Below are 13188 nucleotides of genomic sequence, written 5' to 3' on the forward strand. Positions count from 1 at the left end.
TTTTACAAATGAATGTTTAAAATTGTTTTTACATGGAATTGGGAGAAAAATAAAATACTCAAGAGAAAAAGAAAAGAAAAAGTCCATCTGTGAAAGACTAAAAAAAAGAAGAAAAGATATGCCAGTCTACTGTCCTATAGCTTCCCAGACAAAAACTCCCTTCCCCTATATTGTGTCTACCTATTAGAATGTAGGCTCCTTCAGGACATATTTCTCTACACACAGTAAGAGCTTTCTTTTATTCCTTCATTCGCTTTACAAATGAATGCAGTAGAAAGAACTCTGTAACATTGCAAGTGACCTAGTTCTATGGTCTGAACCCTCAAGTTTAGTCTAGTTCATTTTTCGTTGTAATTTCTGTAATTATGTTAACTTAGAAAAGGTGATCTATTTTTTTAAATTACTTTTGTGTCTTTCTTTGCTGGTTTCTTATTAATAAATGGTTATCCCAGTTGAAGTTATTGTTTTTATTTAAACAGTATAGAAGCAAGGAGAAAAATGTATCAACAATTTGAAACCTGTGATTTTGCTTTACTTTCTGTTTAACTCTTGTGGTTCTTCTAAAAACAACAAAATTATTATAGTTAACACCGATTAGATACAGGATATATTCAGTTTGCAATGAATTTCTTTTTTTTCTTTTTTTGTGGGGCAATGACAGTTAAGTGACTTGCCCAGGGTCACACAGCTAGTAAGTGTCAAGTGTCTGAGGCTGGATTTGAACTCATGTCCTCCTGAATCCAGGGGCGGTGCTATGTCCACTGCACCACCTAGCTATCCTCTTCATTGAATTTCAATGAAATCTTTCATGTTAGATTTTTCACATACCCATGATTTTATTCCTATAGGAATATGTTATTTATCCTATTGCAAAACCCAGTCAATCTCTGTAGACAATGTAGAGAGTTGAGCTAGCCAAAAATAAGTCATCACCTGGTGGCCATCTTTCTGATAATAAGCCTCTCTGACCTTAGCTTCAGTATTCAAAACTTCTGTTTGGGCAAGTCACTTAACCCCCATTGCCCTGCAAAAAAAGGGGGGGGGAACTTCTGTTTGGTATAATTGGACCTTCATGAATTTGTGTCTAAGATGCAGCATATCACAATGCTGAAGCATTAAAATAGAAGCTAATGAAAGAAAAGTAGTCTTTTCCTCAAAATACCACTTTTAAAAACAATTCACTAATTTGGAAGAAATTAATTCATTGTACCTACAGGCAGTGTTTTGATGCATATTGCTCTTAACCTTTTGAGCCTTATTTTCTTTTCTTAGTTTTACAAATTTCCTAGTTCTTACATAATCTAATTTTTTTATTGAAACTGTGATCATTTAAAATTATCCTTCAAGCTTGAATGACCCTAATTTTTAAAAAAACACTTCTAAATCACAGATTTGAAAGAGGACAGTTTTAACAAATTAGTAATACTTAAAAACAGTTTTTATTAAGATCCCCCCAATGTCTTACATAGTTTTAATTTATCATAGACTGCTCCGCCTTCCCCTCCTAAAGTAATCTTTCATTTACTGTGTATGTTTTTATATTGTATGTATTTTATATTTTATTGTTATGGGCCCAAGCCACCCCAGAAGTTCTGGGGTACATCAAAGAACCTTCTTCTTGAGAAACTAAACCAAAGGACAGACACACCTAAAGAGATAAGTGGAACCTGAACAGGACTGAGCTAGCTCCAGGACCACTACCCTTCATTCCAGTCTCCTTCACCCCTGGGGAGATAAGATTAGGTGTGGCTGCTGCCTTTGTGGTGAGAGGAGAAGGAGAGAGATGGCTTGAGAGATCCACAGCCACCCCTCACCCAACTCCCCTAGCCACCACTAGTGGGGGATGGTCCTCCCTCAATAGGGGAACTTTCCACAGTCAGATGATCATCCCCATCAGTCCTCTATAAAAGTATCTGCCTGTCTCATGCTGGAGGAGATTGGTATCTCAGAGCCACACTCTGCGCCATGCCTTCTCCCCATGAGAAGAGGTCCAAGGATTTCTCTCTTGGTTTCCCTTCCCCAGCCCTTAAATAAACTATTATCTTATTCTGTTGGATTTGTGTGCAAGAGGGTGTAATTCTTTAAAGAGGAATTCCTAAGAACCCTTACCCAAACCCCTACTCCTATTCCAAACCCCCTACCCTATTTCCACACAACATAGGATGCAATCTCCCTGAGGACAAGGACTGTTTTTATTTTTTCTTAATAGCCTCAGTACATAGCCTGAAGCTTATTCCCATCTGGTACCTCTGAAGTGCTTAGTAAGTTTTTGTTGATTGATTACAGTATTGAAGTAAATATTACCACCTTAGTGGTCAAAAGATAACCTTCACTATGTTTGGTTCCCAATAGCCACTAAAGTATTGACTAAAGAAAAATTACTTTAGGTAATCTAGAAAGGAGGTAAAGTCCTGGTATGATTGATTCCCCATTGTTGTGTTGGGTTCCCAAAGGCTTTTCCAGTAGAGCACTTTTTGGCACTGAAAAAAACAAGAGAAACTCTTGTATCATCTTCAGTAAAAGAGACAGGTCCTATCAACCAGGAATGGGTTCACATACAGGTATGGCAAAAAAGGGCCAACTTTTTGCAACTGATTGCAGAGTATTAGCTATAGCATTTTTCAAAGCTATCTAAATGAATGGAAGGGAGTATCCACATTATAATAAAATCACTCAAACAAAAAGTGGAATTTTTATCTTTTTTTTTTCTTTCTGCATTTTCTTCCAAGTTTTTCAATAATTGTCCCATCTTAATAGCCTTTAGTTGCTTTCCTTAAATATAAGACTGGTCATTAAGCTCAATACAGTAGAAATAGGGAACAAATTATAGCAGTCTTGAATTGTGATGAGTCAGAAACTCATTTGTATGAGTAAATTAAGACTTTCAGTTAATGAAATTCTTTAATCCTCAGTAGCAAATAGTTAACAGGCAACTCACCTTCATAATATTTTCCTGTTCCTAGGAACTTAGAACAGTCAATCTTATTTTCCCAAATACCTTGTATAATTTTTAAAAAAGACAACTTTTGGTTTCTAAAAGTAGGGATGCTTTTACTGAAATAATACCTAAACTATTTTTAAAAATAATTTTATGCATCATAATTTAAATATAAAATAAACAATAATTTTATTTATTAAACAAAACCTTTTTCTTTTTCCTGTGATGGACACCTGGAAAGGATGCGTAACAAAAACATAACAAAAGATGCTTTCATCCTCTGAATTCCTCCTTATCAGAATGTATTGTATATAAGATCATCATTTCTGAATATAGGTTTTCTAACTATCAGTTAGAAGTTTGCGTATGTTCAAATAAACCTATAGTTCTACCACAGGTAGTCATTTCATTAATTTACCTGTTGTGGTACTATAAGAATTCAGTTGTTAGAATACAGCTTTAATTACTTTTGTCTTTTCTTTTATTTGCTTTGCCTTCTTATTTTATCCCACAGTTGGTTTCTTATAATCTGCCCCATCTCCATTAAAACAAAAACAGACAAAACAGTTAAGACAAAAATCTGACCATACACACACTATCTTGCACTCATACATTGCCACTTCTCTGGGAGAGTGGGAAGTGAAATGTGTTTCATTGTTCTGCCATACCCAAGGTTAATAATTCAGTTGCCATTTTAAAAGTTGAATTCAGCTGGAAGATGTGATTTCTGTGCTTCTTTGAAGTGTCATAATTACTAAAGTATAAAAAATTGAATTTGTCTCTTTTACTGAAGATGATACTAGAGTTCTTTTGTCTTTCCAGTGCCAAAAAGTATCATGTTGATTCTAAGTATGTGACAGTTAGGGTAAGAAACACATTATGTTGCTATAAAGTCTTTTTTTTTTTTTTGGTCTTCCTCCATTGTCCTCAGTCTGAAATTCTAGAATATGATCAGAGTGATTTTAAGATGATTGATCTCTGTTTTTTATTTGTTCTCAAATTTAAAGATAGGTTTAAATTTGGATTTGAGTATGATTGTTTACTTGTCAGTAAAGTATGTTCCAAAAGGATGACCCAAAAATCTTATTACATTTAAAATACTTAAAACTGTTCAGACGCCCTATATAAAAAATGAATTAATAGTTTCACAAGGTCCAAATAAATGGAAAATAGTCATATAAATATTGGAGCATAACAGTAAACTCTCATGCATGAAAAGCTTTTAAATTTTCTTAATTTTTGGCAGAGGATGTTCCTTATTGGGAGCTCCCTATAATAATGAAATATTGATAAATTATAATGGTATATGGCTGCACTTTAACCAAAATCTTCCCAAAGCTTCATTTTAAGAGCAATACACGTTTCCTATGGTAAATATAGAACTTTGCAAACTGTTTTTTAAAAAAGCTTTTAATTTTCTACATAGGTCAGTTATTACATAACCTCAGTAAAATATTGTTTTTACTGCATCATCATTTAGGAAGAATATGTGGGCTGGCATAGAGAACTAGGAATATTGAAAATCATGAGAAGACCAATATGAATATGTTCAACAAGATACAGGAACTTCATAGCTTAAAATTTTTGTGCACATACAAATGAAATTTCAAAGGATAAATGTAAAATTATATCTGAGGGGTTTGGGGGGGGTTTTTGGGGTTTTTTTGGTGGAGCAGTGAGGGTTAAGTGACTTGCCCAGGGTCACACAGCTAGTAAATGTCAAGTGTCTGAGGTCATTTGAACTCAGGTCCTCCTGAATCCAGGGCCAGTGCTTTATCTACTGCGTCACCTAGCTGCCCGCTATATCTGAGTTTTTAAAAAAACAACAACAACAACAACAACAAACTGGTTGGGGGAAACATGACTAGATTGTTTCTTTAAAAAAAAAGTCTGATATTTTTAATTGACTTAAAGATGAGTCCCAGTGTGATATGGCATCCAAGAAATCTAATGCTACATTTAAAAAAGCATCCTGGGGGGCAGCTAGGTGGCACAGTAGATAAAGCATCGACCCTGGATTCAGGACGACCTGAGTTCAAATCCGGCCTCAGACACTTGACACTTACTAGCTGTTTGACCCTAGGCAAGTCACTTAACCCTCATTGCCCTGCCCGCCCAAAAAAAGCATGCTATCTAGGACTTTTAAAACTTTGTTTACTTATTTTACTTTAGATTATAAAATCCTTGAGGACAGGGATTGTCTTTGCCTATTTTTGTATCCCTTGGACTTAGCACTGTGCCTAGCATATAATAGATGCTTAATAAATATTTGTTGATTGACGTAGTAACTAGACTGGTGCTACCTAGAATGACTGTCTTCACTTTGATTAAGCTACATATGTAGTATTGTGTTCTAGTCTGAGTTCTATATTTTAGGAATGACATTAATAAGCTAGAGATCATCCAGAGGAGAATGACTAAGATGATAAAGGGTTTGGAGATAATGTCATATGAAGACCAGTTGAAAGAATAGGGAATATTTACTTGTTAAAGAAAAGTCTTGGGGCAGCTAGGTGGTGTAGTGGATAGAGCACTGGCCCTGGAGTCAGGAGGACACTTGACACTTACTAGCTGTGTGACCCTGGGCAAGTCACTTAACCTCAATTGCCTCACCAAAAAAGAAAAGTCTTACTTCAAACATGATAGCTATATTCAAGTATTCGAAGTATTCTCAGAGAGAAGAGAGATGAAAATTTGTTTTCCTTGTCGTAAGAGGACGGAACTTAGTGTAATGTATAGAAATTGTTGAAGCAAAATTAAGATTAATATAAGAAAGAAAACCCTAGTTGACTATAAGTGGAATAATTTGCCGTCAGGGAGGGTGGGTTTCTTCTACTAAGGGTATGCAATAAAAGGCTAGATGACAGCTTGGGAGTGTGATGTTCAGGAGATTATTGTTCAAGTTGGAATAGATAGCCTCTAAGGCAAGAGTCTTTGATTGTGTGATTAATAATTATTAAAGATTCATAATATCTGGGTTGAAAGGGATTTTAGAAGTCTTATCCTCCAATCTACTGCCACTTTTTTCATAAATGAGGTAATTAAAGTTGGAAAAAGTAACTTGTCCCAGTTGACATTGAGTGACAGAGCACTCATTCTCTTTATTCCCATTCCATTATTTTTTCCACTACACCAAAAGGCCAGTGTCATTGAGTCTCAGCTCCTGAGAGAAGGCATCATCTATTCATGTACCATTCCGGTCGGTGCTCATCTCTTTGACTTTGACCCACAGCCTTTGGCCACAGAGGCTCCATCCCCTAATAGCTACTACTTTTAGTTTTTGGTTAATCTCTTGGAGTCCATTCTGTCTTTCTTTAAGTCTTATGCATCCTGCTTGGGCCATAGCTGTACTTTGATGAATAAACATTCCATATGATTCATTCAGTTAAAAAAATTGTAGAAGATGTTGAAAAGAGACATTCTTTTCTTCCAGATTTGAATTATAATTTGGAAACATTTTGGATTGATATTACATAATGTAATTTTTTCCTTTAACTTTTTTTTTTTTTTTTTTTTTTAGTGAGGCAATTGGGGTTAAGTGACTTGCCCAGGGCCACACAGCTAGTAAGTGTTAAGTGTCTGAGGCCGGATTTGAACTCAGGTACTCCTGACTCCAGGGCCGGTGCTCTATCCACTGCACCACCTAGTCACCCCTCCTTTAACTTTTAATTACAGTTTATAGGAGAATTAGTAGAATCTTATTTTTGCCATTAACTAATCAACACATTAAGGAGATAAAAATTTAAGTTTACAAAATCACTGGTAAATCTGAATAGGAAAGAAAGAATGTGACAAGTGAGCTTTGATCTGTGAGTACAGAAGGATGCACAATTATCATTAAAGCTTAGATTCAATTAAATTTTTTCACTATATCTTTTGTTAATTATATATTTGGGATTTTTTATTTTAAATAATAAACATTTTTATTTATAGTTTTGAGTTCCGATTTTTATCCCTCCTTTCCTCCCTCCTCACTCCCTGAGGTGATAAGCAGATACAGGTCAAACATGTGCAATTATGTAAAATATCACCATATTAGTCATTTTGTACAAGAAAACTTGAATAAAAGAGAAAATGAAAGAAAGTGAAAAATAGCTTGCTTCAGTCTGTTCAATCAATATCAGTTCTTTCTTTGGAGATGGATAATATGCTTCATCATTAGTCCTTTGAAATTGTCTTGGATCATTATATTGCTGAGAATAGTTGTCATTCACAGTTCTTCATCAAACAATGTTGCTGTCTTTTTGCACAATGTTCTCTTGGTCCTGCTCACTTCACTATACATCAGTTCATACAAGTCTTTCCAGGCTTTTCTGAAATCCTTCTTTTCATTTCTTATAGAACAATAATATTCCATCACCATCATATACCACAGCTTGTTTAGCCATTCCCCAATTGATGGGCATCCCTTTGATTTCCAATTCATAGCCACCACAAAAAGAGCTGCTATAAATATTTTTGTACAAATACGTATTTTTCTCTTTTTGGACTGTGCTCCACCCTCACCCCAGTACCACAGACCTTTCCTGCCAACCTTCTAAGTTGTCTTTGGCTGGAAAATTATTTCACCCTTTATTTTTGTGGATTCTGCTGCTCAAGGAATTGTCTGATGGCATTATTTGAAGAAATTTGGAGGGGTCTTGGGGAGAGCTCAGGCAAGTGACTGCCTTTCCTCTGCCATCTTGGCTTCACACCCCTATTGATGCAAACATTTAAATAAAATACTAGCAAGGATTTTTGGATAGGATAGGTGTGGGAGTCCTTAAGTATTCTTCTGTAAAGAATTACACTCATACACACAGTCCAATTAGAATTAAAATGGTCTTTTATTTGGCCTAGAGAAAGTGACCCAAAGGGAAGTCAAAGACTTCACCTTAAGGGGAGGAGACAGCTTGGAAACATCGTCCTCCCAGAACAGAAGGAAGGCCAAATCTTTTATAGAGGATAGATGGGGTGACCACCTGGAAATGAAAAGTTCCTTCTGGGGGTGGAGTGGGGAATGATTCCTGAGAGTCAGGGGGATTTTCTTTTTGTTTTTAATAATAGTTCTTATCTCTGTCTCTTGGCTCGATCAGGTAGTAGCCATGCTAATTGACTTTACTGCTATAGCATTTTGTCTCCCCTTACTTCTTAGGTCTGTGCATCCTGATATGTAATTGGCAAAGCTGAACGTGAATAGTCCCTTAATTCCTCAATATGTTTGTCCTGTTATCTGGTCACCTTTGGTTTTACTTCTCAAAGGAAAAACTTCTGAGTTATCCTGAGCCCATGTCAAGGAGATTACAACAATATATCACAAAAATCATACGTTACGACCAGGTGGAATTTGTACCAGGAGTGAAGGGCTAGTTCAATATTAGGAAAATAATCAGCATAAGTGAACATATCAATAACAACAAAAAAAAACAACAAAAACATATGATTGTCTTAATAGATGTAAAAAAAAAAAACTTTTGACAAAATGTAACACTCATTCCCACTTGAAAGCCCAGGAATAAATGGAGCTTTCCTTAAAATAATAAGGTGCCATAGTCAAGAGTTCATACTTTCTTGAGTAGGAAGTAGAAACCCATTGAGTAGCCATTTGAGTAGAGAAGTAACGATTTAAACCATCCATTAGGAAGATTGTTCCTAAGGCATCAGTGTGAATGGGAGATTTTGTAGGAAGTAGACTGAAGCCTGGAAGACCAGTGAGGAGGCTGTTACAATGATCTAGTCAAAATGACCTGTATGAGAGTAGTTACAGCACAAAAACAAATGTGAGAAAGAGATTAGAGGTATATATAACATACTGGGCATATTTGGACATCTGGGCAATTTAATAGATAGGAAAAAATGCTCTGTTTTAATAACCCCTGAGGCTATCACATACAGTGCAATAAAAGTCTGTAATGAGGACCCTTGGTCCTGAAAAAGACTGGATTATTTTCAGGATGCCGTATTTGAGAAAATTATTAATTACCAGAAAAATCAGCTTATTTAACATTCAATTGTTATTTTCCCCTTATCACTTACCCTGGTAAGATGATATTGATCTGTGAACTGACCAAAAGGAAGGGAGTTGAAGGAAAATGAAGCCAAGGACCTGTGTAACCGCCCTTGTGAGGTGTGCAAATGGCGTGTGACTGGTGAGATAGACCTCTCCAGAGCTCTGAAGGAAAGGCTGATTGCCTCCCAGTACTCCCCCAAGATACTCCTCAGCCTATTATTGAGTCGTTCCCTTATATCAGTTTTCTCTTGCTGGGATCCAAGGCCAGTTTAAGGATAAGAACTACAGTTATTGGGGGAAGATAGGTGGCACAGTGGATAAAGCACCAACCCTGGATTCAGGAGGACCTGAATTCAAATTCAGCCTCAGACACTTGGCACTTACTAGCTGTATGACCCTAAGCAAGTAACTTAACCCTCATTTCCCTGACCCCCCAAAAAAACTTTAAATAAAAATGTTTATTATTTTTTTTTAATTTAAAAAAAAGGAAGTGGCAAACCACTCCAGTATTTTTCCAAGAAAACTCCAAATGGGGTCACAGATAGTCAGAGGCAGCTGAACAACAAAAGTGCTTCAAGCAACAGGAGAGTCACAAGCATTTATTAAGTTTTTACCATGTGCCTGTTCTTCAGCTAAGTGCTAGGAATCCAAATGCAAGATAAAAACAAGACTATTTCTGTCATGGAACTTACATTCTAATGGGGAAAGATAACATACCAAAGGGAGCTAAAACACTGGAAAAGTGAGGAAAGGGAAAGGTATTGGCCTGGGGTGGTGGGGAGGGGGGTAGCAAAGTCCAGAACAAGAATCAGAGAAGAAAGGGGAAACAAGGTCCACCTGGGCTCCTTTCCAAAATGGAGGTCTGGGAGGAGCTCACCATTAGAGAAAGGATCTCAAGGGTGGCAGGATGCTCCAGGGCAAGAAAGCAGGTGGGACTTGGTGTCAGAGGCTTGAGAGTTAGCAGCAGGTGCAGGAGGGGGACTGAGGAGGGTGGGCCAGAGCCCTTTCTCCAAATGGGCATTCCAAAGATGAGTTCACCAATGGGAGAAGAAAGCCAGCAGAACAGAAGGACCTCCTGGGGTAAGAAGTGTGGGGATTTATTGTGATTTGGGGACCCTGCCTTTGGGCTGAGATTAAAAAGCCTTAGGCCCTCAGGGGTTTTTTCTGTGTAAGAGGGGCTGGTGCCCCTCCCCCTCTGCTTCAGCCAAGCTGAAAAGCCCCGTAGGCCTTGAGAAACACCAGCCAGGTGGACGGAGATCCCTGGCTTGCCCTGCCAGCCCTGGGTGTGCAGCAGGGGGCACGGCCCCCTTGAGCCCTAGATGTGATGCAGCACGGCAGACTCAAGCCCCCCAGCCGCGCTAGCTTGGTGTGTGCGGGCACGCAGGGAGCCCGAGATTTGAGGGGAGAGAAAGAAGATATATCCCGAGGAGTTAGACAGTGAGGGGAGATGGAGAAAAAGCTAAGAGCAAGGAGGGCAGACGCTGGAGGATGTACAGAAAGAGGACGGATAGAAAGAGAATGCCGCAGGACTAGGAAATCGCTAAGGAGATGGTGGCTACAGTAAAGAAAGGGCGTTCACAACAGTAAGAGGCTTTTCAGGGGGGCTGGCAGGAGTATGGAGCAGGGGGCTTTTCAGTGAGGGGAACACTAGAAGAAGGTCTGTTGGTACGCAGGAGGATGCTAAGAAAGTTAGACGGCAGGGAGTAAGCATAAGTGGCAGCAGGAAAGAGCCACGCCGGAAAGCAGTCAGGTTGTACATTTTATTTCCCTGTATTCTTATTTTTAAATGGTATCTCATAAATAAACTCTGCTTTGATTATTTAATTAAGAGGCTTCTTAATCGTTTGCTTATCAATTTGGGAGAGGAACAGTGTGGAGAAATTTTTAAACGGCCCATATTAAATTAATAGCAATCAGATAGCCAGCCAGTCAAACATCCACAGATTAGGGCCCCCAGTTAGATTAGGCCTTAGCCCCCAAGCTAGTCAGTAAAAAATATTCTCACATTTGAATGGCCACCCAGATGGGACTTATGGCCCAATTATAATTTTTCTTATGATTTTTCTAAAGTTATCATTTTTCTTATAATTTTCCATATAGGTAAAGTTATAATTTTTTCAGATTAGTTATAGTTTTTTATATAGTTATATATATTTTTTACAGAAGGTAGCCTGCTTCCCAGGATGGTAGTCTGTCTCCAAGATTCTCAAGGGTATATCAACAATATCTCAGGTCTTTATGTGAGTGACCTGTCGAACTTATTACACCTGTAAACCCCCAAACCAGGTCACTTTATGGCTTCTAATTCCTTCAAACAGTATCATCAACTCATAAAAATAGGATATTTAGTTGATAATTTGTATTTATCTTTCTTTACTATGAAGGAAGAACTATTGCTATTGCTCAAGGTTACCTGGAAGGAACAAGTGTTAATTCTTTTCTATTTAACTTGATGATCAAAAAACAAAAGGCATTTTATTGCAGTTGCAATTGTAAAATGTGTTTGGTTTGATTTTAGGGATACAACTGTACAGACACTTACTCTTCAGCCTTCTGTAAAAGATGGTCATATTGTGTATGAAGACTCTCCACTGGTCAGTATTTAATATTTTTTTAATTGTTTTCAGAATAATAGTTGCCATTCAGCCTTTGGGAAGGGTACAGCCTCTATTTTAAAATTGGAAATTCCTTATTATTATGCCAATTTTGAGAGCAGGTATAAAAATGTTAAAACTGGAAAAATAATTTGTATTTGTTCTGTTTTTCTTCTCTCTTGTGTGAAGGATTTTATTGATTTTATAGAGACTTGTGACGGATAAGTGGTGATTTTTCTTCTGTGATATAATAAAAATAAAAAGAAGCAATATGGTATAGTGAATAGTATCCTCACACAGAAGCGTCAAATTCCAGCCAGCCAGCCAGCAAGTGGATATATCAAACTCCTAGCCATCCGAGGACCAGATTAAAATGTCATTGGGAAAGGTTTAACAAATACAATACAACTTAGATAATGTTAATTTGTATTTTCCTATGTAAATATTGGCCCACCAGGGTCCCCACTCCCTTGCATTTGAGTTTGGTATCTGTGGTGTCCTGTATAAAGAGCTGGCATCATATTCAGGCTATATGACTCTGGGCACATTACTCCAAGAGCCTAGGGAATTTCGTAAGGCTACATATTGCAGAGATGGACTGGACCTGCATTGGTAGAGGGAGTTTTTTCACCCAGGAGTTCCTTATACCAATAAAGTCATAGGTATGGGCCCTATCATGTCCCTATTTCTAATGTACTAGTGATAATGATGATAATTGTTGACAATTATGAAGAACTTGTCATTCATTATCTTGTTTGATTTTCATAAGAAATCTTGGAGGGATGGAATTCAAGTCTTATTATCTCCATTTTACAGATGAGAAAACTGAGATTGAGAGATGCTAAGTGAATTGCCAAAGGTCATGTAGCTAGATAAATGACAAATCTGGTACTAGAACCCAGGTCTTCTGACTTGAAATCCAGGACTCCTTCCACCAGACCCCAGCTCTCTTACTCTGAGGTTTAATCTTTACCACCCTCTTTGGGCCTGGGGTATTAAGGCTTAAGCCATTCTGGGATCCTGAGACAGCATGAGAATGATCATTTATACATTATATCATTTTTGCCTTAACAACAGTCTTATGCTATAGATGCTACTGGTGCTGTTAGCTCCATTTATAGATGAAGAAACTGGAGTGGGGAGAGGCAGCTGGTGGCATAGTGAATAGAATGCTGGGCCTGGAATCCAGAAGATCTGAGTTTACATCTGGCCTCGGACACTAGCTCTGTGACCCTGGACAAGTTACTTACCCTCTGTTTGCCTCAGTTTCTTTGACCATAAAATGAGATGATAATAGCACTACCTCCAAGAGCTATTATGAAGATCAAATGAGATAATATTTGAATACACTCTTAGCACAGGGCTTGGCAGAGAGTAGGCGCTTTAAAAATGCTTATTCCCTTCCCCTTCCTCCTTATATATAAACATAGAGCTAATTATTATTATCTGAAGTAGAATTTGAACTCAGGTCTTCCTGAATCCAAGTCCAGCACTGTCTACTAAGCCACATTGCCTCTAGAAGTTTAGCTCTATCTTGACCCAGTTCTGGAAGATTTCTGGGAAGCCAAGACTGACTTAGGAGTTGTCTATGAAAGATTGAGTTCCAAGAGCTGTTCTTGAAGGTGTGAAGCCTCTTGGAGTTCTCTCTAAAGCAAATCCAGCTATGT

The 13188-nt window shown here is 37.7% G+C and overlaps 1 protein-coding gene across 1 annotated transcript in view; it reads left to right on the plus strand.

Moving 5' to 3' along the window:
- The window catches only part of VWA8 (von Willebrand factor A domain containing 8), a 411604-nt gene that overhangs the window by 195467 nt on the left and 202949 nt on the right, over positions 1-13188 (plus strand). Inside the window, exon 22 of the mRNA XM_043992994.1 lies at positions 11446-11521. Coding sequence (XP_043848929.1) covers positions 11446-11521 — 76 coding nt within the window. The remainder of the gene's footprint in view (positions 1-11445; positions 11522-13188) is intronic.

This window comes from Dromiciops gliroides, chromosome 3, assembly GCF_019393635.1.
Source record: "Dromiciops gliroides isolate mDroGli1 chromosome 3, mDroGli1.pri, whole genome shotgun sequence".
In the NCBI taxonomy this organism is placed as follows: Eukaryota; Metazoa; Chordata; class Mammalia; order Microbiotheria; family Microbiotheriidae; genus Dromiciops; species Dromiciops gliroides.